Raw genomic sequence first — 24,772 nt, 5'->3', positions numbered from 1 at the left:
ATCTCTAAAAAGCACATCTTAGGTTTGTCTTTTAACACTGTTTTTTTCTTCCCATTCCTTGTTAATCATAAGATTTGTTGAGTACAAAACTAATAGCCATACAGTCACCAAATATCGAGCCTGAGCTGTGGATCTCTACAGCTCCTCCCAAGTTACCATGGACCTCTTAACTGCTTTCCTTAATGCTCTCCTTGTTTGGCCTGACTGTCTAGGTCAAAGGTCACCAATGTAGGGCTCCAGAGTGGCATGTGGTTCTTTAGACCCTCCCACATGGCTCTTAATAACTTTGGCCAAAATGCTAATTAACTTACCCAATGTTTTAAAATGTAAAGGTAATTTTGAAATCCTAACAGTTTTCCCTAAGTGTTTACAAGCAATATGTACATAACACTTCCACAAAGTTTACACTAATAGTGTCGGGAATATTTGTTCATATAAACAAGGCCCTGTATGTGAACAGAAGTTGAGAGAGTTTTTAAAGGGGAAGTTGTGGCCCTGTGGTCAGAGCAGGGCACTTGCTTCCCGGGAAGGACACAAGTTCCCTGGGCTGAACCCCGCAGACTGCCACTCTGGGTCCCTGAGCAAGACCCTAAACCCCAGAATTCTCCCCAGGCACTGCCCAGTGGCAGCCCACCGGTCCCTAAGGGATGGGTTTTATGCAGAGGACATGTTTCATTGTACAAAGTTGTAATGGTAAATGGTAAATGGCTTGTACTTGTATAGCGCTTTAACTAGTCTTGACGACCTCCAAAGCGCTTTACAATACAGTTCAGTCATTCACCCATTCACACACACATTCACACCCTGACGGTGGTGAGCTATGTTAGTAGCCACAGCTGCCCTGGGGCAGACTGACAGAGGTGAGGCTGCCATGCACCGGCGCCACCGGTCCCTCTGACCACCGCCAGCAGGCAATGCGGGTTAAGTGTCTTGCCCAAGGACACAACGACAGACACAGACAGAGCAGGGAATCGAACCGGCAACCCGCCAATTGCAAGACAGACTCCCTAACCTCTGTGCCACATCGCCCCAAATAAAGATTGATTAGTATTGTTATGACTATACTCTCACCAGCCACTTTATTTATTACACCTGTCCAACTGCTCATTAATGCAAATTTCTAATCAGTTAATCACATGACAGCAACTCAATGCATTTAGGCATTGCCATTGACATGGTCAAGACGATCTGCTGCAGTTCAAACCGAGCATCGGAATGGGTAAGAAAGGTGATATAAGTGAACATGGCATGGTTGTTGGTGCCAGACGGGCTGGTCTGAGTATTTCAGAAACTGCTGATCTACTGGGATTTTCACACACAACCATCTCTAGAGTTTACAGAAAATGGTCCGAAAAAGAAAAAACATCCAGTGAGCAGCAGTTCTGTGGGCGCAAATCTCTTGTTGACTCCAGAGGTCAGAGGAGAATGGCCAGACTGGTTCGATCTGATAGAAAGGCAACAGTAACTCAAATAACCACTTGTTACAACCAAGGTATGCAGAAAAGCATCTCTGAACGCACAACACCTTGAACCTTTGGGCGGATAGGCTACAGCAGCAGAAGACCACACCGGGTGCCACTCCTGTCAGCTAAGAACAGGAAATTGAGGCTACAATTCGCACGGGCTCACCAAAATTTGACAATAGAAGATTGGCAAAACGTTGCCTGGTCTGATGAGTTTCGATTTCTGCTGCGACATTCGGATCGTAGGGTCAGAATTTGGCGTCAACAACATGAAAGCATGGATCCATCCTGCCTTGTATCAATGGTTTAGGCTGGTGGTGGTGGTGTAATGGTGTGGGGGATATTTTACTGGCACACTTTGGGCCCCTTAGTACCAATTGATCAATTGTGTCAACGCCACGGCCTACCTGAGTATTGTTGCTGACCTTGTCCATCCCTTCATGACCACAATGTACCCATCTTCTGATGGCTACTTCCAGCAGGATAACCATGTGACGATGTCATAAAGCACAAATCATCTCAGACTGGTTTCTTGAACATGACAATGAGTTCACTGTGCTCAAATGGCCTCCACAGTCACCAGATCTCAATTCAATAGAGCACCTTTGGGATGTGGTGAAACAGGAGATTCTCATCATGGATGTGGAGCCGACAAATCGGCAGCATCTGCGTGATGCTATCATAATATGGACCAAACTCTCTGAGGAATGTTTCCAGTACCTTGTTGAATCTATGCCACAAAGGATTAAGGCAGTCCTGAAGGCAAAAGGTGTAAGTGGCCAGTGAGTGTAGATGGAAAGTAAAATAGGCTCAAAAGCTCTGCAGCTGTGTATATTACATGGTTTACTAATTAGAAAAAAATGTACAACCTTTTTGTAATTTTGGGTGTCAAGGCAGTTCAAACACCAATCAGTCTAAACACATGTACGCACCACAGCTGGATCTGAGTTTAGTCATATACGCATGTGTAGGCTTTCTATCTTTGGTCCACACATGGAATTGTTTTCACTTTTCACAAGCCTAAGCGTGCTCACCCTGTTATCTGCATATGCAAGGATCACCTGATTCCTACGAATCACGTTACACTTGGAGTGGAATTTCACAGAGCTGAGCATCATGCTACATTAAGCTCAGGTACAGTAGATATTTGGGTAGCTCATGTTTTAAGTTAAGTGCTTCAGTTTATTTTTTTTTAAGATAATATCCCATAAGCACATATTATTAGCACATGTACTGCCCCAACATTTCCCCACATGACTTTGCGCTGAGTTCATTCAGTGGCTGCTTTCTACGTATATCAGCCAGATGGTTCTGCTTACTAGCTGCTGTGTGCAAGCCACCACCAAATCCAACATTTGAAACCAATATGCACATTAACTCGCACATGTTGTGCCAGTTTTACATTACACGCTATGTTAGGTCATCTGAAGCCACTTCTGAATCAGCGAAGCACTCTGGCAAAAGATGAAGCTTCACAGCATACAGCCGGGTAAAGAAGGGAAATATTTTCACTCTCACTGTGAAAGGGCCCGTAAAAACTACTCTCAGGACTTGTGCAATCATTTTACTGGACAGCCTCCAAGAAGGACACTTAGGGAAATGTAAAATAAAATCGTGAGAGAAGTTTAGAGAACAGGTGTTGTATGACTGGATTGTTTTCCAAAATACCAGAAAAGAATGGTGTCTTTGTCGGGATGAAAAAAACAAGGTGATATTCCTGAGAGAAACAAAGAGATCCAAAAGAAGCGTAAGCCAGATTGACTGGGTTCAGACAGTTTAGGGTTTGCAGAGCCAGAGGACTTGTAGTCATACAGCCACAGGTAACCTGTGGAGCTCAAGGACTGGTGGAGCTACATGTTCCCTTTCTGGTAAATAAAACCCTTGACAGCCTGTTGAAGGACTTGTTTTCCGTTTGTATCCTAGGAAACATGAACAAAACTGTAGTCCTAAAGAAAATCCAGTGTGACCACTTGACTTTAGAAATCACAAAATAATAAACCACAATGGAAATATTTAGACCACATGCAAAACTCTATGTATGGAGAAAAGCTAACTCTATGCATTAACCTCAACACATCATCCCCAAAATGAAACATGGGGTGGCTGTGGGGAGGCCTTCTACGGTAATCCTGGATGAAAACCTGTTAGAAACTAGAAAAGAGTTGGGAGTGGGACAGATCGCCACCTTTCTGCAAGACAGCAACGCTAAACATACTGGCAGAGCTATAATGGAATGCTTTGGGGGAAAGCTTATTCATGTGTTACAATGGACCAGTCAATGTAAAGGACCATATATCCAATTAAGAATGTGGGTCAAAACTTAAAAATTAATATTGACAGGCACCTTCCATTCAGTCTGACCAAAACAGAGAGATTTTTGCAAAGAGTGGGCAAAAATGTCAGTCTTTATAATAATAATCAAATCAATCATCATTTATTTGCCATTGCAACTTTGCATAATCTGACAATGTTTTTCCTCTGCATTGAACTCATCCCTTAGAGAGCAGTGGGCTGCCACTGTGTGGCACGCAGGGAGTTCTAGGGCTAAGGGTCTTGGTCAGGGACCCAGACTGGCTCCACTCGCCCTTTACATGCCCAGAGGTGCAAAGTTTCAGGAGAGCTGAATACTTATAGCATTTTTACCAATGGAAAAATTTTACAACTTTATGCCTTATTCATTACCCTTTATGAAAGTGCTACTTTTTTATTGGACTGTTACATAAAATACCAATAAAATAAATTGAAGTTTGTAGTTGTAATGAGATACAGGTGGGAAAGTTCAAGGGGTATGAATACTTTAGCAAGGCAGCCTAGATTCTTGATGATTTGTCTTTAGTTGAAAAGTGCAAAGAAATACTGAAGGGTCAACACAGCATGGTCAGAGAAAAAGTGCTGCTTGTGGTTATATTGATATGTCAGATGGCTGTACCCTCTGAAAGTATTTTCTTTTCCATTGTCTGAAGTTACGGTCACACTTGATATGACATCAAACTGTGAAACATGGCATAAAGTGCCAGCTACATTTCAGACCCATTGTAAAACTGATCTGAGTATTGTTTTATTTAAAAAATATAAAACAAAATATCCCATATCGACATTTGCGCAAATATATCAAAAATGTAAACAATTATGTGTACATTATTTGGGATTTACATCCACGGTTTAAAATGTAATTGAAGCAGTTTTGGCTGCAGTCTGCTTGGCTTTGTCTCAACAAGATTGGCACCCGTTTTGGAGTATTTTCTCCTTTTGTTCTCTGCAGATGTTCTAAAGCTCAGTCAGGTTAAACGGGCAAAGTTATTAGACAGCCATTTTTAAGGACATCCATTCAGAAGTTGTCTGGGGCTTCACGGACAAATTCTGAAGCCAATACTTGATTGAATGATGACTTTATATATATATATAAAGAGAATGAATCTCTTTATATTTGGCTTCTATCATTTTACTCTCTGTGATGGCTGATCATCCTATGCCTTCCACAAGGATACATCCCCACAGCACAATGATGACACTGCCATATTTTATAGTGAATGTGGTGGGAGCCAGTTGATGAGCCTGTCTTTCTGTTCCAGTCAAATGAATCTGTTTTGGTTTCATCAGATCAGGGAATTTTGTTTCTCCCACTCTGACAATTTCCAAGGTGCCTTTTGGCAAAATTCTACCTGGCCGGGACCTGCCTTTGAGTGAGGCCTGCTTGGGGTGTACAATTGCAATAGATAATCTTCTGAATGGTTCTAATGTCTCCACAAGGGAACATTGGAGCTTTGCCTCACGAGTATTGTATTTTTGGTCACGTCCTTGATCAAGGCCCCTGTTCCTGATCACTCATTTGGGTCTGGCACTTAGATCTAAGGAGGGTCCTCCTGGTGCTACGCTTAATTTCCACTTAATGGAGAGCACGGCTCTTTACAGGATCTACAATACAACCAAACATTTTTGTCAGAGCTCTGCTTTCACACAATCTGGTCTTGGAGGTGTACAGAAAATGTGAGAATTTGCAGAAAGCCACAGTAGTTCTATTTGAAATATCATTAACACTAAAAACTGGGAAAGAGTTCCTTCCGTTTCTGACTTCCTGTTGTGTATTTTCCCTCCAGTACTTCATACCGCTCCTACCTGCTGGATGACCAGGTCCACGGCAGAGCAGACCTCGGGGGGCTGATCAAGGCTCTGCAGTCCGGCTGCCGGTGCCTGGAGCTGGGTGTGACTGATGGCCCTGAGGGCGAGCCTCTGCTTGGAGTTGACTATGGGCCTGATATCTCTCGCCACCATCATCACCATCATCACCACCACCATGCACCCGTTACCATCCGCTCTGCACTGGAGGTGGTCAATAAATATGCCTTCCTGACATCTCAGTATCCACTCCTATTGTACTTGTGTCACCGGTGCACACCGGGTCAGCAGCGTACCATGGCACACCACCTAAAGAAGGTGTTTGGATCCCGGCTTTACAAACCTGAGGCCCTTCATGTCAGCCTGGGAGGGCGGGCAACCACTCTCCCCTCCCCTGAGCAGCTGAAAGGGAGGATCCTTATTGTAGGGAAGAAGCTCCCTCCAGAGGAAGAGGGCTCTGATGGGGAGGTATCTGAGGAGGAAGAGGAGATAGGAGGAGGGGGACCCTTGGCAGGAAGAAGAATGACCATTCCTGGAGAGGAGGAACTCGGTGTGGTCTTAGTCGTACCTCCTCCTTCTCAGCCCAGAAAGCTCAGTCTCCACAAAGAGCTGTCAGACCTGGTGGCCATTATTCGGACCAGCAGCCGCAGCTTCTATGCTCAGAGGGGAAGTTTCAAGCAGAGTCAGCAGCAATCACCTCCCAGCAGCCCTTCCTCCCCCGGCTCGCCCATTCCTCCAGAGACACCTTACTGGACAATGTGCTCCCTGGGCGAAGGAGAGGCTGGTCGACTGACAAGCGAAAGCCCCGAGGACCTGGTTATGTTCACCAAGCGCACTCTAACCAGGGTCCGACCCAGCTCAGTGCGTCTGGACTCCAGCAACCCCAACCCCCAAGGATATTGGAAAGGAGGGGTCCAGCTAGTAGCCTTAAACCAGCAGACTCCAGGCGCCATGCTGGACCTTCATCGAGGTCGCTTCTCACAGAATGGAGGGTGTGGTTATGTCCTCCGGCCAGCTGTGATGAGGGACGAGGTGTCATATTTCAGTGCCCACACCCATGGCTGCGTCCCAGGAGTCCCACCTCAGACTCTGCGCATTAAGGTCCAGAAGCTGCTTTTTTTTTTCTACAATTCTGCCTTTAATAGACATCTTTTTAACACTAACACCTAAAGCAGTACCGTGTAAGTTTTGACCCAATTGGCTTGATTTGAGATATACAATTATTTTTTTAGGTCAATATACAGCACTTGGCACATGTTGATGCTCAGTGCAGGCTGCCCTTGTCAAAACTCCCTTATACAACTTGAGAGGTGCGGCTCTGGCTCTGAATGGGTCATGTGAGCGAGACTTTATAGCAGTCTAAACTGCTTTTAAACATGATAGCTAACCTTGCATGCTTCTACTTTTCTCATCCACGAGTCAAAGTTTGTCATAGGCATGGTTATTATTCCAAAATCCAATAAATATAGTTCACAAACCTGCACGTCAGCCCTTTCATAATCAGATGATGGAGCCTGTTGTCTGCCCCGTCCTTCTCTTCCACGGAGCTCCCCCTCCCTCTCCCTCTCCCTCCCTTCAGTGGCGCTAAAGCTGAAATTGCAGGTCTAGTGCCCCCTAGTGGCTAAAGTTACACAGTGCTGTTTAATGATAATTTACAATCAATTTAGTATCATATAAAATTTCCAGTTGTTATCCATTCTTTACTTTTTGATGCGTCAACTTGAATTTAATTATAGCAAATACAAAAATTTAAGGAGCCTGCCCTTAAACTTTAAATCCCTGCTATACAAACATCCTCTGACTTTTCTGTTGTCGTACACTGAAATTCTCATGCTATTACCAGACTTAATCCCGATAGTTTGGATAGCTTTCTTCAGACACTTTGACCGATGAACTTAACATGAGTTGCTCTGTGTTTTTTTTTGTTTGTTGTGCAGGTGATCAGTGCCCACAACCTGCCCAAGCCTCAGGGGTCAGGGGCCAAGGGGGAGGTCATTGACCCGTACGTTGTGTTGGAGCTGCACGGCGTCCCGGCTGACTGTGCTGAGCAGCGGACACGCACTGCCGCTCAGAATCAGGACGAGCCAATGTTTGATGAGACCTTTGAGTTTGAGGTAAGCTGCCTTATTGTTTCAAGAGATCCAGCTGCAGAAAGAAGTCTGTCACTGGTGTCAGTCTGTCATGTCCACGGTTAGCTGTGTTATAAGCAGGTAGAGAAGCGCCTTATTCTGGAGAAAGATCAAAACCTTTTTTTGGCATTATCATTTTAAACTTTAAAATAAATCATTCTGAAATGAACTGATGTAAGGATGGGATTTGGACTGAACTGTCAAGTCAGTTCAGACCCACAGCTTATTCAGGACACACACAGCTAAAGTAAAACCTGCAGCGTTCTGTGTGGGCCCCGATGACAGCACAGCAACCTTCCTGCAATAATTGTCATAAATAATTACAACGTCCAAGGGAAATCACTTTGTTAACAGAGCAGGAGAACAGCTTTTCCTGGTCAATTTTGTCCACACACAGTTAATTAGAGCCAAAAAGAGGACATGTTGTTAGTCACATTAAACCTGAGAGGGCAGAAACTGGCGTTCAGTTTCTGTGTAAAGATCCTCAGCCGACCAAGGTAGGTGTCTACCAAAAACTCTGCCACGTGTGCACTCAGGTAGTCTTTAGAAATAATTGATGAAGCTTTGCATGTTTTAGACAAACTGAGATTAGAACATTAAGTCAGCTTTCCAAAATCAAGTGAGCTTCCAGAAACACAGTGGGGACAAGATATTGTTCATTTGTTCACATTTTCTCATAATGCTCTCAAAGCAAAGGCAGAAAAAAGATGTACAATGTTAAAGCTCCTTTTATAAACAGCTCTTTATTATAATCCCATTTGCACACTGCTTATTATAATTAAGACTTTCCATAGAGGGCTTTTAGTTGATGTTTGAGACATTTTTCAGCTAAGTGTAAAAAGGATTCTGAAGGACGCTATGATTGGCATTATTATGAGGAATCGTCAACGGTTTAAACTTAGTTCATTTCACTGTGCATTTAAACATGCACACGCATCACTGTTTTAAGACAAGTAAAGAAACAGAAATGTCAACAACTTGATCAAGTTTCAGAGAGGTTTATGTCTACAATCCTGCTACGTTGCACGTCCATGAAAATAGCGGCCCGCATGGTTAATATAACAGGGGTGGGGGGGTCAAGACCATTAAAATCCAAATTAGGTGCCCCTTTGAAAACACAGACACGTGCAGCAAATACATTAGAACAGATAAAGTTTGATGACTTGCTGATTGAGCTTTCTCCACCCCGTACTGACAGAGTCCTGTGTGAGTGTGGCCGAGCTATAATGACAAGCAGCACTCATATGTGCTCTGTGTACGCATTGTGTGTGTGTGTCGCTCCCTGCAGACATAATGTACCTCCACAAAGACCAGAAAAGATTGGAATAATACCTGTAATCAGTAGACAGTAATTGGAGCGGCTGTTTGGCAGGAGACAGGCTTTATGTAAGATTTGAATGGGTGATGTATCTGTCTGAGACACATGCATGTGTATACATGTGCTTGAGTGAACTACAGAAATAAAACTCCATCTGAGTTTGCTATTCAGTATAAGTACCGTAAATGGACTGACTTCATATAGTGCTTTTCTAGTCTAACCAACCACTCAATGCGCTTTACACTTGAACCACACGTGAATATGGCTTAGATCAGTCAGTCTGGTCTACGCAGATCGCTATAGGCAACTTATGTTAAGTGCCTTGCCCAGGGGCATATCAACGTGTGACAAGAGGAAGCTGGAATCAAACCCACAAGTTTTGGATTGCGAGACAACTACTCTTCCCTCCTCAATATTCCCAATCAAACCCAAAGTCCTCGGAGTTTTGTTCACACACTTTTTTTCCTTTCTTTGACCCACATTGACTATTCATTTTCTCCTTTTGATTGCCTCCCAGAGTCTTGGTAGTCCTTATTTTCATCATGCGGTACACAGAACAGTCAGCCCATTAATGTCCATCCACCATAATGCAACTGACTCTCTATTAAAACAATTAATAACTTCATAAGAAGAAATCGCACATATGTTAAGTTTTTACCCGATAAAGTTATTGGTGTATTTGCCGTGCATTTCAGCATCATATACTGGTTTGGGTAAATTCCACTTCAGCATCACTACTCCACACCTGTCACCGCAGCAGCTGGGTCTACCAGCTAAACCGAGCTTTTGACTGACAGAGACGCTGGAAATAAACTGTTTAATTATTCTCAAATGTGTCAAGGGCGGGGTTCTGCAGTCTGTGGCTCCAGGACTAGATCGAGCTCTTTAGGTCTTCCAAAGCGGCTCCCAATAACTGACCAAAACTGATAAAACACTAAAGATTTGTTTTAAGCTTAAAAGTAATGAAAGGCAAATTTTACACATCCTTTCTTTTTTTAATGCAACGTATTGCTACGAATTTGCACGATATAATGACTCTAACGATAGAAGAGATCATCTAGTTTTTAATCAAGTCACTATTTTGTCAGTTTTTTTTTTAACTCTTTTTCATATGTTCCATTCAGCAAAAGGTTTTCGTTCTCCCTTTGTGGAAGTTTCTTTGTTCTGATCTAGAAACAGAAATAAAATACTGAATACCAAACATACCAAAATTGCAGGCATAGGCTATTTTTTTTTTTTTTTTTTTTTTTTTTTTTTACAGATAGTCATGTAGGTTTTGCATCTCCAAACAACTTTTATTTCCTCCATACCTTAAAAATAGCCGTTCAGATTGTAAAGGTTGCTGACTCATGTCTTAGGGGAAAACGAGAGTTTCTGCTCAGGATTTCTGCTATATTGAAAACATTGGTTGCCGACAGTTATTTCATCTTACTGCATGATGATCTTTAAGGATGCATTATAATCAACAGGTAGCTCATTTTCATTATTGATTACCACTTTACGTGCCGTACAAACTGTAGCTTTGACCGTGTCTGCAGCTCCCAGTCAGACACTCAGGTGAGGCGGGGGTGTTTGGTTAACGTGTCGGCTGTCTGCTGTGTCTTCATCATTTGACCTCGAGGCTCCACCTCTGTGGCCGAGCTCAGAGACAAGCTGTGGAGGCTCACATGAACTCAAATCCAGGGCTTTGGAAAAAAGCTGCTGCCTCAGCTGTTGGCACGCAGACACGTGTGTTAGAAGGTGTGGCGTATATCATGGTGAAGTTTTTCATTTTGGATAATGTGAAAGTTGGATCAAAGAGCCTATTGCCTAACAGAATTGCTAAGAAAACTTGACTCCTTGTACTTGTTTCAGTAACGACATAGTTACCCTTTTAATGGAAAAAGTATAATCTACTTAAGCTGAAGTTCATTCAAATTCTGACTGTCAAACCTCACAGAAGTATTCACCCCCTTTGTTGTGGCTCTCCAAAGAGGTTATATTCACCCCAAGGTTTACTAATCTGTAAAATGCTACCATTGCTGTTAAGTAACATGTTATATACAGTATTAGTAAATAAAACAATACATTCTATATCGATTTTATGGTTCTACACATCCAGCTAGGATAAAAATGACCTTGTTTTTACCAGGTAACAATAAAGTCTAACCTTGCAAACAATGCTACAGATTCTGCACTTTGTCTGTGAAATAATTCTGGGTGAACATATCCTGACAAACTAAGGACACCCCTGAGCAACTATGGCTCAGTGGTTAGTCGTCTTGCAACCAGAACGCTGTGGATTCGATTCCACCTTCCCTCTGTCACATGTCAATGTGCCCCTGGGCAAGGCACTTAACCCCAAGTTGCCTACTGATCAGTGTATGAATGTGTGCACATTTAAAAATACCATCAGCATGAGGAATCTAAAGGGGTCCTTTGAAAAATGTTACCGCTGCTAAGGGGTCCCTGGCCACGGAAAATTTGAGAACCGCTGCATTAAAGGATCTATTTTCTGATTTTGTACAGCCAGGGTTAAATGGAGGTCATTTTTATGCCCTGGCATCTAAAAGATTAGAATAGAGAGAGGGTGTTGTTTGCTTTTACCATGACTGTACTTGCTTGTTACACACCCTGTACTGGAGAGTATGTTTGTGGAAAACCCAACATAAAAACACTCCTTTCAAAACCTCATGATAAGACAGTGAATTTTGCTGAATCACTTTTGCAGTCAAGCAGCTAGGTTGAGGTACTCTTCACAAAAGAACCCGAGAGTCTGTTTGCAATTTGTTAAACTGATTCTAAAGAGAATTAGAAAAGAAAAAAGATGAGCAGCTTTCCCTCTTCTTTACTTGTAACTGTATCCCAACTTTGGCTTTCTTCCCTTTCTTCTTCTTGTTACGATAGAGCCTTAATATTGTCAGCTCCTATTGCAGCAAGTACTTAATAACACAGAGGCTCCAGTATTTGTGTTTTTTCTTCCTTCAGCAAACAGTGCACTGCTGTGTAATGTCTTCTGTTATATGCATGTGCAGGTTTGCTTTGGGGTCTTGAACCACTCAGACAGAAGTCTGATGGCAACCGCATTCAATTCATGGTGTAACCGAGCTTTCTGGGTTTGTTACTGGAAGCCTTTGACTGTTTTTGTTTTTATTGTTAACTCAAATATCATTAATTTCAGTCTATAATCAATTTTTTTCTATCCTTTGTTGTTGTCACTGCAGTGTATTTTTTTTATGTGTTTCTTATTTTTTCATCACGTAAAGCACTTTGAATTGCCTCGTTGCTGAAAGGCGCTATGCAAATAACCTTGGCTGTTTTTGGATGTGGAGGTATCTGTTCTCTCTACCGCTTTACATCCGTAGAGCTTTTAAAATTACTTGGTTATGCTCTACCATTTCAATATTTATATGCTTTATGATTCTAAAATATGTGATTTAGACTTTAAACATGACTTCAAAACTGACATGTAAAATGATATTGATTTTATTTAAATCCTCCACAGTCAACTCTAATGAAACACATCCATTTACACATCCATTTTCTCCAAATGTGAATGACATCTGCTGTCATTAGATTTGTAAGAAAAAAAAAAGGTCTGGAGCAGTCTGGATAGAGAGAAGTTACTTTTTCCAAACCTCTGATGTCTGCACAGGGCTTTAGTAAGAACACATTGAGATGTTCAACTTTCTCTGAGGCCACTTCTGTTGAAATGAAAGGCTGCTTGGCTGCGGATATGTGTAATCATATTTTTTGGAGTGTTCACGGAGTAAACCCCATAACACCAAACAATGTTTTAGTGTAATAGATTCTGGTATTTTACTTCAGTATACAAATTGTGAATTAAATTAGAAACGGTTGAGAACGAGAAAAGGATTTTGAAAGAAACAATGAAGACCAGATAGCTTTTCATAGCTGACTGCAGATGGCAATATAAAGCAAGAACATAGTCAGTCTAGTCTCGTCTTCATTTCATGCTGGATTTAGTTCCACATTTATCAATTTTATTGCCACAGAGCTGCTCCAGAAAGCCAGCAACTATAGCTAAAACCAAAATGAACAGTATCACCCGATGCTCTCACACAGACAATCAAAAGCACACACACATAGTGCAACAATTACACACACTCCTAGCAATCAGCCGGAACTGTGTTAGACATTCCCTTTGCCAGAACCTTCAGCCGTTTCTCTCTCCACTGAACTCATGTACAGCACCTTGCAGATGTAGTCATAACACACAAAATAGTGAGTTGGGAATCGAAAGGAACATGATAAATGATTTCCCAAACATTTTGTAATTAAAATTTGAAAAGTGTGGAATGGAGTCAATACTCAGTAGAACTACCTGTCATTGTGATTCCAACCGCAAGCCTTTTGGTGTACAGTAACGTCTTTACCAGCTTTGTACATTTACAGACAACATTTCCTGCCCACTCTTCTCTGCAAAATAGTTCCAACTCAGTCCAACTGGATGAAGAATCTCCATGAACTGTTATTTTTAAATTTGCCACAGATTCCTATTTCATTTAATGTCCCTGTCCTGCCGGAAGGATAACCGCCCCAATCTCAATGTCAAGAGCCTGAAAGGGCAGGAACCTGAAATTGGAGCCAGACACAGTGCTATGTTTAAAAAAAGTTTTATTAATAGAAAGCAGAAACCTAGTTCAGGCCGGAAACCTCTGCAGGAGTAAGCAGGAGATCTGGCAGTGAAGATAGCTGGTTTACTCACCGCAGAGATGACAGGCAGGACTGCAGAAGCTGTATCAAAGTCCAGGGGACAGGCTTGGGTCATGCACAGCAGAGCAGAGACAGGAAAACTAATTCAGGGACTAGGCAAGGCTCGTTGTCGTGGTCCAAGTCCAAGATGAAGTCCAGAAAACAGAAGCTCTGTAGATGTCCATCAAGGGCACGGCAAGGCAAGGCAGGGAAATCCAAGATATGTGATGAAGGTTGAGACAAGGGAGGCAGACATGTAAAGTAACGCCAGATATCTACTTACCTGAAGCTTTCAATGATCTAGCATGCCTGACTGCCTGCAGCCATCGTGAGAAGAACAGGTGTATGGGATGAGCTTGAATGCGGGGCGGCAGAGAGGTAGGCTCACAGGTGCGGTGAATAACGCAGATGACAATGGAGTAGGGTATGTGTAGTAAAGTGCAGGTAGCAGATCATGACACTCAAGTCTTTCACAGCCTCTAATAGGTTTTTCCCCCCAGCATTGCTCTGTATTTAGCACCATCCTCCCATAAACTCTAACCAGTTTTCCTATTTCTCTTTCTGAACAGCAACCACACAGCATGATGCTGCTACCTCCAGGTTTCACAGTGTTTATGGCATTTTCAGAGTGATAGACAGCTGTTTTCTGTCACACATGCATGTTGACAAAAAAGCTCAAATTTTACTCTCATCTTCCAAATGTTTGTGGTGTCTCCCATTTTGGTTGTGGCAAACTGCAAATTAATTTATTAATAGTTACTTTTAACAATGCCGTTGTTCTTGCATCTCATCCAGAAAGGCCAGATTTGGGATGTACACGCCTAATAGTTGTCCTGTCAACAGATTATTCCACCCGAGCTGTGGATTTCTGTAGCTCCTCTAGAGTTACCATGGACCTCTTGGATATGTCCTTTTCCATTTACAGGTGATGGATCGAACAGTGATTTGTTTTATTACATACATCTTTATCCTTGCCCTGTCCAATGGGGCTTTACAAAACACAGACACACACAAACATGTACACATGCACGCATCCGCAGTAGTGGGGGCTGGGACTGAGGGCGTATTTCCTGAATTTGTGTTCAAAATAACATGCTTAAATCTAATTTCGTTGACTTCAGCGATTACAAACTCCATTTAAACATAGGCATATGTGGAATCTACCAAAATGTCAAATTATCTGAAAAATAGAATTATTAATATGATTGTTTAAATAATTTGTTTAAAATAGTTTGTTTTGCTGAAAAGTTACTGGAGGCTGGTTCAAGGTGGGGGCTTTTAACCTTTGGCTTTTAACCGTTGGTAAACCCTTAAAACCTAAAGGCGGTTTGAAAGGCCAACCTTCAAATGGACAAAACAGTAAAACTAATTACAAGGTTAAATGGAAAAGGTACTAGTTGTTTCAGTTTTCTAAAAGTGTATAATGTACATTCCAGTCAGAAATAAACAGAAAAAGTCACTCTCAGCAGTCACTTAGTAAAAAGAGTCCCTCTGTGTATAATTTAACCACAGTATGAATGCAGCAGTTCTGTTTCTGGCCTCAGGGATCTCTCTGGGTACTCTTGTTTCCACCCCCAGTCAGTAAATATGCTTGTTAGGTTAATTGGCCACTCTAAGTTGGCTTTAATTGCATGCGTCTGGTTGGCTGTTTGTCCTGCATCTTTCGATGTTGCCCTATTACTGTATGATGTTGGTATGAATTGGATTGATTTCATTACACATAACTGGATATGAATAGAATCTGCGTGCCTTGAGGTCTATTTTATCGTGAGTTGGTTCTGTGGAAATAAGCGTAATTTCCTGGAACTGAATAAAAAACACATTGAATTTTTAGGGTGTGATGTGAGAAAATGTGAAAATGCTGTGGGAGTGTTCATGCTTTTGTGATGCACTGCTGTGGCCTCACTGATTTATAGAAATATTCACACAACCATGGGCCTGTGCATCATTAAATGTGTGAGCCTGTGCCCATGCCCACTAGATTATGTTACATCATGTGGACACAGTTTGCGCATCATCATCATCAGATGCTCAGACCTTCTGGCGTTGACCTGCTTTTCTTTGAAGTTGGCATTTCAAGATCAAATGTTATTACAGTTTGACAACTTGGCCTGAAGAAATCTTTTAAACTGCTGCATCACCTCGACTGCTTTTAGTTCGCCTGCTCCGTTGGTTCATGGCGAATGCAGGTGCAACCAGCAGTTTCCGGGAAATGAACAAATCTTTGGATCAACTTGTTGTGTGTAGATAGAAATTGAACATTCGTGTGATAATTAATGTTTATGATCGGTGTTGGGGGAACTCCGGCAAAGGGGGAAGGAACATCAGGTCGCGTTCGGAGGAATGTGGGCGGGGTTCAGCCTCTAGCTGCTACAGTTGGCTAAACAAAAAACAAACAAAAAAACACAGAGATATCCATGTTCACAAACTTTACATGAACCTCAGCTCATAGTCTCCGGCAAAAGTTCAATGCTTCAAGCACAAAGTAATGGATTAGCACCGTCCTACTTATAAAACCTACTTTATCCAGCCCAAGCTAGGAAGAAAACAAACAAAATGAAACAAATTTACTCATTGATGTCTTCTGAAGACTGGGACGGGCTGAGGTTTGATTTGGAGGCACAGACAGCGCCTCCGCTAGGTCTAAAGGCGGTACGGTTTTACTCCAGTTCAGGAAGCCTCCCCATTTTAATGAAGTTCTGCCAACCAAACACTGCAGCCCTTCCAAATCATTGTGAGGGCTACATTTTATAAACACTCTGAATCTGTGTTGAATTGATTGAAAAGATTCTAATCGACTGGTCTTCATCTTTATTTAACCTGTACAGGAAAAAGCCGATATAGAGAACTGATGGATGAACGGTACTTTGTATCCCACATATATTTTTTCTCTAAGCGCCTTAAATTACACACCAATTCCCTGTTTATTGACTCTTAAAAGTCAATCACCGCTCTTGAGCTCTTGTAAAGATAGCTGAAATGTGTTTTTTTTTTTTTTTTTGTGTAAATTCTTTGAAGTCTCTTTAAACCTGGTTGGCCTGGTTCAGTGCTTTCTTCACTGCCAGCAACTTGTATACAACAGGTTTTATGAGGAGGCTGCGCTTTAATTCTCTATTTTTTTTGCCATGAGAGTTAAAGTGGAAGGCTGGAGCTGCATGAGTCTGGTGAACCTTACACTAGATATTGCACGCACAAACGGACACACAGGCTTCTAAGTAGGAAATCATGGGTTAAGATAGTTTCAATCTCTACACCTGTGAAGGATATTTCCTTTTTTGTGTTTTGTCTCTCATTCAATCATCTATAAGCCACTTAGTAACTGATTCAGTGCTATGCTTAGGGTCATTTGGAAGACCCATTTGTGCCCAATTTCTAACCTTATGGCTGCTGCCTTGAAATTGTTTTTTTAAATGTTCCCACAAAATCATCTTTAATCATTATTTTTGTGAAAAGCACCGGCCCCTCCTACAGGAAAACACTCCCATAGCATGATGCTGCTGCCAACATACTTTTGTACTGGGATGGTGTTTGCAGGCTTCCTCCTTTCACCTCCAAAAGTATTGATAGACATGATGGACTAATGTTTGAATTTGAGTTTCATTTTAGGATATGTCTTAAAAAAATGAAGGCCTTTGTCCTTAAGCCCGTTGCAAACTGTCTGCCAATCACTTTTGATTTATAGCACCTTCCTCACTGAGTGGATTTTCAGTCCATGTTGGTAGAGGACATATTCCACTCTGGATACAGACACTTTCTTTATTCAGCTAGCCTCTTCAGCGAGTTAGCTTTTGTTCTAGGGTTGAGCCACATATTTGGAACCAGAACACATTCATCTCTGGTGCACAGAACCTATCTCCTTCCTGAATTGTATGATGCCTGAACCTTGCCAGGGTGTTTACATTTGCAGATAATTGTAGAGGTTGAACAGATGAATGTGGCCCATTCAGGCATCTAGGAAATTGTATCTAGGATAACCCAGACTTTTGGGCGTACAGAGTTCTCTTCCTGATAATTTGCCTGATTTGTTTGGATTAAAGACAAGAATAAAAAATGTATAGCTTTACAATTTCAGACTCGATACATACAGCTACATCCTTCAGTATGTCGTATACTTCCTGTGTTTGCAGCAAAGTTTGCTGCCCTGCCAGATTAGCATTAAAACTTTTACCATCAGTTTAGATAATACTCTTTAATAAGTCATCTTGCCACATATTTTAATAAAGTTGATACGCTGTTCATACACTGTTCATACACCGTTGAATGTTGGGAAATTGATGAATGACCAGTGGTACAGCTATGCTTTCTATTCCAGCATTCTCTCTTAATGCTGCCTAAAATGACTACAAACTGCATTCTGGAAGATTTTAGTTGTTCTGAAATCGTAGCAGGTGCTATCTACAGTTTTAATGCCAATGTGATTTTATTTTTTGGTATTGCGCATTTCCGATGGTTACTGTATTCTGTTTTTGATTTGCTGTTGCCTTTAAATTCCCCCGTTTGTTTCTCAGTTTTTTCCAGCCTGACCTATTTTCATGTACTTTTTGGTTGTCTTGCACAGAGGATGGAAAGAGATTGCAATTTTGTCACATGTTGACAAAGAATAAACCTAAAAGGACCTCTAAATTCCAGCATGACATGTTTCAGTAAATGCAGCTTAAAACCACTCATGACAATGAAAACATTCATATACTGTCTGATTAATTGAAAAAACTGCTGTCTGAAAGGATGCAGTGGGAAAATCAGCTCCAGAGTAACAGCAGAAGGATAAATCCAACTGCTAGATCTACTGAACTAGTTAGAAAACGGCAACTGGTCATCAGCTGTTCTATTTCTGATTCCCTGCAATCAGTTAACAACACTTGCAGCATGATGGAGATGCTCACAATCATAGCAGCATAAACTCCTATTGAAATAAAGGTAAATCATGTAGTGTTAGAACCACATTTCATAGGCTATGAGCGAGTTAAGGCAGGCAGAAGTATCATTGTGGGTGGAGTTCTGTTTTTATCATGTCCAAATGGATCTCACGTCCCGCTTCATGTCTCGTGTGCAGGTGAACATGCCGGAGCTGGCCTTGCTGCGCTTTGTCGTGCTGGATGATGACTACATCGGGGACGATTTCATCGGCCAGTACAGCGTGGCCTTCGAGTGCCTTCAGCCGGGCTACCGTAACGTGCCCCTGCTGGGCCTGGCGGGAGACCCCTTACCACACACCAGCCTTTTCGTCCACGTGGCCATCACCAACCGGCGAGGAGGGGGCAAGGCCCAGCGGCGAGGCCTGTCGGTGAGGAGGGTGGGGCGGCGAGGGAGGGAGTACGTCTCTCTGAGGCACACCGGGATCAAAGCGTTGGACGAGGTTTTCAAACAAGCGAGCGCTCCCCTCAAGGAGGCGACCGACCTGCGAGAAGCTGCACAGGTGAGACAGAAAGCGGGCTGGGGTTTTTATGACAGTTTTGGTTTTATGTGTTTTCAGAGCTTTTAAAAGGTCATGGGGATCCCCCTCGTAGCCCAAGGACTGAACATTGTTTTCTTGATAAAGTGATGCATGCGTCAACCTTCTGTTCAGGAAGAACATGAAATAAATTATGAAGATTAATAAATTATTCAGATGGACGGAAGTTCCACCTGGATGCATCCAGACTGTGACTCTTCTGCTTGGCTGAAGAAGTTCAGAAGAATACAGCGCCTTGCAAAAGTATTCACAGCCCTTTAGCTTTTTCAGAGTAAAGTCCAGTGCACCCAAATGCCCTCAAAAGTCAACTAATTACTGAAACTACGCTGTAAATTAATCTCATTATAAATCCAACTATTCATTATGAAGACCAAGGAAGACAGCATAAAATACAAGCCATGCAATGTTTCATTTATAGCTTGATAAAACCACAAAGGGAAAACGGCACACATGTGGGAGAAGATGCTTTCATCAAAAAACACCAAATGCGAGTGTGCTAGATACACTTAACACTGCAGATTACAGAAACAGAGTGGTAGTATCATCATGCTCGGGAGGTGTGGGCATTTCTTCAACAGGGACAGGGTGGCTGGTCAGAGTTGATGGGAAGCTGGGTGGCACTAATTACAGGTCAGTCCTGGAAGAAAACCTGTTAGAGGCTGCAGAAGACTTGAAACTGGGTTGGAGGTTCACCTTTCAGCAGGACAGTGACCCTCAACATTCAGCCAGAGCTACAATGGAATGATTCAGATCAAAAACATCCATGTGTAAGAATGGCCCAGTCAAAGTCCAGACACATAACTGGATATGAATAGTCTACAGCCGATTAAGAATTTGTGGCAATACTTAAACAACTAATTTCTGCTGATGATCTCCATGCAGTTTGACTGAAAATTAGGAATCATTTTAGATCAACTTACCATTTATGAGCTACTTCATATTAGTCCATAACATAAAACCCCAATAAATACACTGATGTTTGGGGTTGCATTTTGACAAAATATTAAAAGCTTTAAAATGTATTGACACTTTTGCAAGACATTCTAAAGCTCAAGTTACAAAAATATTTTTGTATTACACAAAATTAGTGGTGGCCTAGTGGTTAGAGCAGTGCGCTTGCGCTCTGAGAAGGTTGCAAGTACCTGGTTCGATCCCAACTGCCTGCAGTCTGGGTCCCTGAGCAAGACCCTTAACCCCCAATTGCTCCCTGGGTGCCCCACAGTGGCAGCCCACTGCTCCCCAAAGGGATGGATTAATTGCAGAAGTGAATTTCTCCATTGTGAGATGAATAAAGTATCAATTATTATTATTACATTTGTGCAGTAACAAATCAATGTTTATTGGATATCGTAGAAAATTATAAAAGTAAGTTGTATTGCTGACATCCGTCCGTCCGTCCGTCCGTCTTCTTCTGCTTATCCGGGGTCGGGTCGCGGGGGTAGCAGCTTCAGTAGGGAGGCCCAGACGTCCCTCTCCCCAGCCACTTGGGCCAGCTCCTCAGGAGGAACCCCAAGGCGTTCCCAGGCCAGCCGGGAGACATAGTCCCTCCAGCGTGTCCTGGGTCTCCCCCTGGGCCTCCTCCCGGTGGGACGTGCCCGGAACACCTCACCAGGGAGGCGTCCAGGAGGCATCCTGACCAGATGCCCGAGCCACCTCAACTGGCTCCTCTCGACGTGGAGGAGCAGCGGCTCTACTCTGAGTCCTCCCCGGATGACTGAGCTCCTCACCCTATCTCTAAGGGAGAGCCCAGACACACTACGGAGAAAACTCATTTCAGCCGCTTGTATCCGGGATCTCGTTCTTTCGGTCACGACCCAAAGCTCGTGACCATAGATGAGGGTAGGAACGTAAATCGACCGGTAAATCGAGAGCTTCGCCTTTTGGCTCAGCTCTCTCTTCACCACAACGGATCGGTACAGCGCCCGCTTCACAGCAGATGCTGCACCAATCCGCCTGTCGATCTCCCGCTCCATCCTCCCCTCATTATTGCTGACATATAAAGCGTTTTCAAATCTGAGCCAAGAAAACATTTATTTTAGTTAGAAGTTGCTAACTACTAAGGAGGCAGTAAAAACAGGCTTTTTTATGGAAGGGGCAACCTCTAAATGATCTTACTATTTTCCATTAAGTTTAAAATAAAACCTCAAAAGTATTTTTCTTGTGTTTTTTATTCTGCAATTATGAACTTCAGTTCCTCCTTTTGTTAACTTGACATAGAAAGTCTTTCATTTTTTTCAAAAGTGATTGTCAGGGTGCTATAACTCCTTTTTGGTAACAATATATTTGACTTTGAATGAAGATAATTTAAAATAGCCCGTATGTACGTGAATATAGAACTGACATGGTGTTTGTGAAAAAAGAAAAACTGATCTCTTTCTTTATTGACTTTACCAGATGAAACAATAAATACATTTTTTTACTGCATATGAAGTAATAAAGAAAGACATTTATTATGGGAATTCTATATTACCAAATAAACCTTTTTTTGTACTGTCTGCACTTTGAGGAGCACAGACAGGCTGAGATAGAAGCGCTGCAGTCAGGCTCTATCTCAGACCATGAATCCAATTTATTAAACAGGACTGTGTGCACAAACAGGGGATTTGACTTTGGTTTCACATGCTCACACGGTACAGAAATGAAATCTAAATATATAAACTTTAGAGGAAATTTAATGAAGGATAAAAGTAGCAGTATGTACATGTATATACTTTATGTTTTACAAAGAAAAGAAAGTCTGGTTGTGGTGTTGAGAATATGCTTACTTTGTTTCACAGCAGAGCTGACTACTCAGGCTGTGAGGTGTTCATTGTGTTCATACCTGAGACATGCTTGTGGGGCGAATAAGAGAGGAGGAGGAGGCGTTACAAAAAGAAATAGTCAGGGAGAGGAGTGGAGGAGGACAATAAAGCTTCTATAAATACCAGTAGAAGTGAAGGCTGGCCGTGCAGCACCCACCAGTTCTATCACTGAATACTAACATTTACTGGTGGGCAATGTGAAAAGAATGACTGCATGTGTTCTTAAATTCTGTATAAATGTGCCAGAAACCATCAATACTGTATGTGAGTACCTGTGGCCTGTGCTGTGTCTGCATTAGGATGCTGTTGAGCTTGTAACCAAGTCCATCAATAAATATTTTGGTGGTTTTCGGTCTGGCACAGAGCCTGACCGTAACCTTTTACGGCTCCTTCAACAGGTAGCCAAAACCTTTTTAGACCCAAAACGATGCAAATCTGGGAGGTCAGGCCAATACTTAGACCAAGCCAAGGTCCACTGGTCACAATCCCAGAGCTGAAACCGATCCAGGTCCTCGTCTTGCCCAGAATCACTTCTGAACCACACAGTCGATTCTGGCTCACTCCTGCTGTGTTGCTTCAGAAATCCAACAGAGAATCTCACCGCCTGGCTGCAGTGGCCTCAGTTCATCTGGCCATGTGAGCTGTCATGTTCTTAAACAGCAACTGTGAGACAGTCATGCATTTGTTTTATAGCTTTTGAAAAGCTTGTTCTTCCTTCATCTAATACGAAAATATATATTACATAGTTATGCTGAAAAAATATCTCTCTAACCTAAGCATCATTGGCACTGAATACATTTAAACGAGGAACTTTGAGCTTTCCAGGGGTTTCCTTAAACTGAGCAGGATATAACATTAAACAGTGTTCTACGTACAAGTGAACAGCTGCTGCTAACGGACACTTCCAGGACAAGGTTTTGCCAGTTAATGTGGGGGCTAGTCACAAAATGTCCATTCCTGGACAGAAACGAGGTCTCTGCTGCACTTTGTCAGGAAGTGACACATATATCTGTGTACAAGATTCATTCTGCTGCCCATCACAGCTTTCTTGCTCTTACTGCTAAAGTCAAATTAGCAGTAGAATTCTAAATTTGATTTTGAGCCTAAATAGATTTAGTATATTATGAAAACAGTAGTATATTATTTATGTAATTGAGTACTTTAGAAAAGTAGCTGCACCTAAAAAAAAAAAAAACATACCTAATAACTATAGCAAGGCTTTGAATGAATTACATAAAAAACAGTGTTGCCAGCTTAACAACTTTGTTGCTATATTTAGCTAATTCACAAAAATCACAGATTTTCTATTGTTTTTTTGGACTGTTGAGTTGTTTTTGGTAAGTTTTGTTGGCTTCTTCCTAGATCAAACCACACTTAAGAAAACTAGACCAGTTTCTATTTTCCCTAATGAACGATGGGCAACAGTGCCCAGTTATTCTGACTGGGCATTGTTGGAATGTGGGTGACTTGGTTGTTCTGAAACTAAAGAGTGGCGGTAGCAGAAGACAATAATGCCAACTTTTCACTTTTCCGGTCTTTTTTGTCCTCCTATCACAACAACCAAAGGAGGTACAACTCCTCTGAATCCCCGGACTCCACCCCGTATTCGGGTCCTCAGACTGCAAAACATGGCCGTCTCTTAAAAGAAACGACTCCCAGAATGAGACTGAATGCTGCCACCAAAAACTGTGAACATCTGCTTTGTAATAAAGAAGCTCCAGCTGCTGCTGTCAAACAGCTCTAAATGTAGACTTCTGTCCACTCAGGTTCTAACTAAATAGAACCCACCGTAACCTGGTAGTCAGGACAGATGTACAGCTAACAGCCTGTCTTAAGCTCATAGCTTTTCTTCCCCTCAAGACAGTTTTTCTTTAAGTTTCTACATCAGTGCTGCATCTTTGGTTGTTTCAGGGAATTGACAGCGTTTCTGTTGTATCCTAAGAAATGACTCAAGTTTGCAGATTTGCTTGGCCATCATGTTGGGAAGGACTTTCCCTGGCTTAACATTTTGCCCTTCTGTAGCAGGAGAAACGCTTATGGAATAAACAAAATTAGCTCAGGCTAAAGGCCCGGTTATATTCATAAATAGCATTCTAATGTAAGCAGGGTCTGTCAAGAGCTCTGCCAAGGGTGTCACATTTAGTCTCATAGTTTTGACTTTGCAACGAAGATGTAAAGATTTAACAGTAAGCTATGGTTCTTATTTTAAAAAGTGCAAAAATAACTAACCTACAACTGCAGAGTAATCTACCTAATAACTAAACTACTCTATATCTGCTTTAAATCCCGATTAACTGCTTGAAATGAAAAATATGTAAAGTCTTTGATTTTCTGTTCCAGCTTCATGCCAAATTGTCTCTTCTGTTGATGAATGCACTTTGGTTATGTTCGATTTCACGGACTGAATGATACTGATGTCATTTGCAAGTAAAGTAGCAGATGTCTGTAGTATGTCGTGTGTGTGCCAAGCTTCTTGAATGTCTCCAGCACAGCTCTGCTGTAGGGGAAGCACAATTTACGCAGCGCTGTCCCAACATTCTTCTTTTCTCGTCCTCCCTAGTGCTCCACAGCCAGTTTCAAGGATCAGTGTGGGCTCCCCACTGTGGCCAAACTGAAACAGTGCATCCAGAGCCTGGCTACTAGGCTTCAGAGCCCCGAGGGGGCCATGGGAGCTTCCATGGTGCTGAGGGAGGGCTACCCCTGTCTGGAGCCGCTTGTCAGCCTCTCGGAGGCGACACGCAAACTGCTCTCTGCCTACGACACGGTCAGTATGTCCGAATTCATCCGTGACAGGCCAT

General features: G+C 42.3%; 1 protein-coding gene across 1 annotated transcript in view; it reads left to right on the top strand.

Moving 5' to 3' along the window:
• Positions 1 to 24,772, top strand: part of plcl1 (phospholipase C like 1) — a 135,648-nt gene that overhangs the window by 96,236 nt on the left and 14,640 nt on the right. The window contains exons 6-9 of the mRNA XM_036138825.1: positions 5,561 to 6,680; positions 7,517 to 7,693; positions 18,775 to 19,137; positions 24,535 to 24,738. Of these exons, the coding sequence (XP_035994718.1) occupies positions 5,561 to 6,680; positions 7,517 to 7,693; positions 18,775 to 19,137; positions 24,535 to 24,738 (1,864 nt within the window). The remainder of the gene's footprint in view (positions 1 to 5,560; positions 6,681 to 7,516; positions 7,694 to 18,774; positions 19,138 to 24,534; positions 24,739 to 24,772) is intronic.

This window comes from Fundulus heteroclitus, chromosome 7, assembly GCF_011125445.2.
Source record: "Fundulus heteroclitus isolate FHET01 chromosome 7, MU-UCD_Fhet_4.1, whole genome shotgun sequence".
Lineage (NCBI taxonomy): Eukaryota > Metazoa > Chordata > Actinopteri > Cyprinodontiformes > Fundulidae > Fundulus > Fundulus heteroclitus.
Note: the sequence above shows the minus strand (reverse complement) of the source record. Positions and strands in the feature narration are given on the sequence as shown.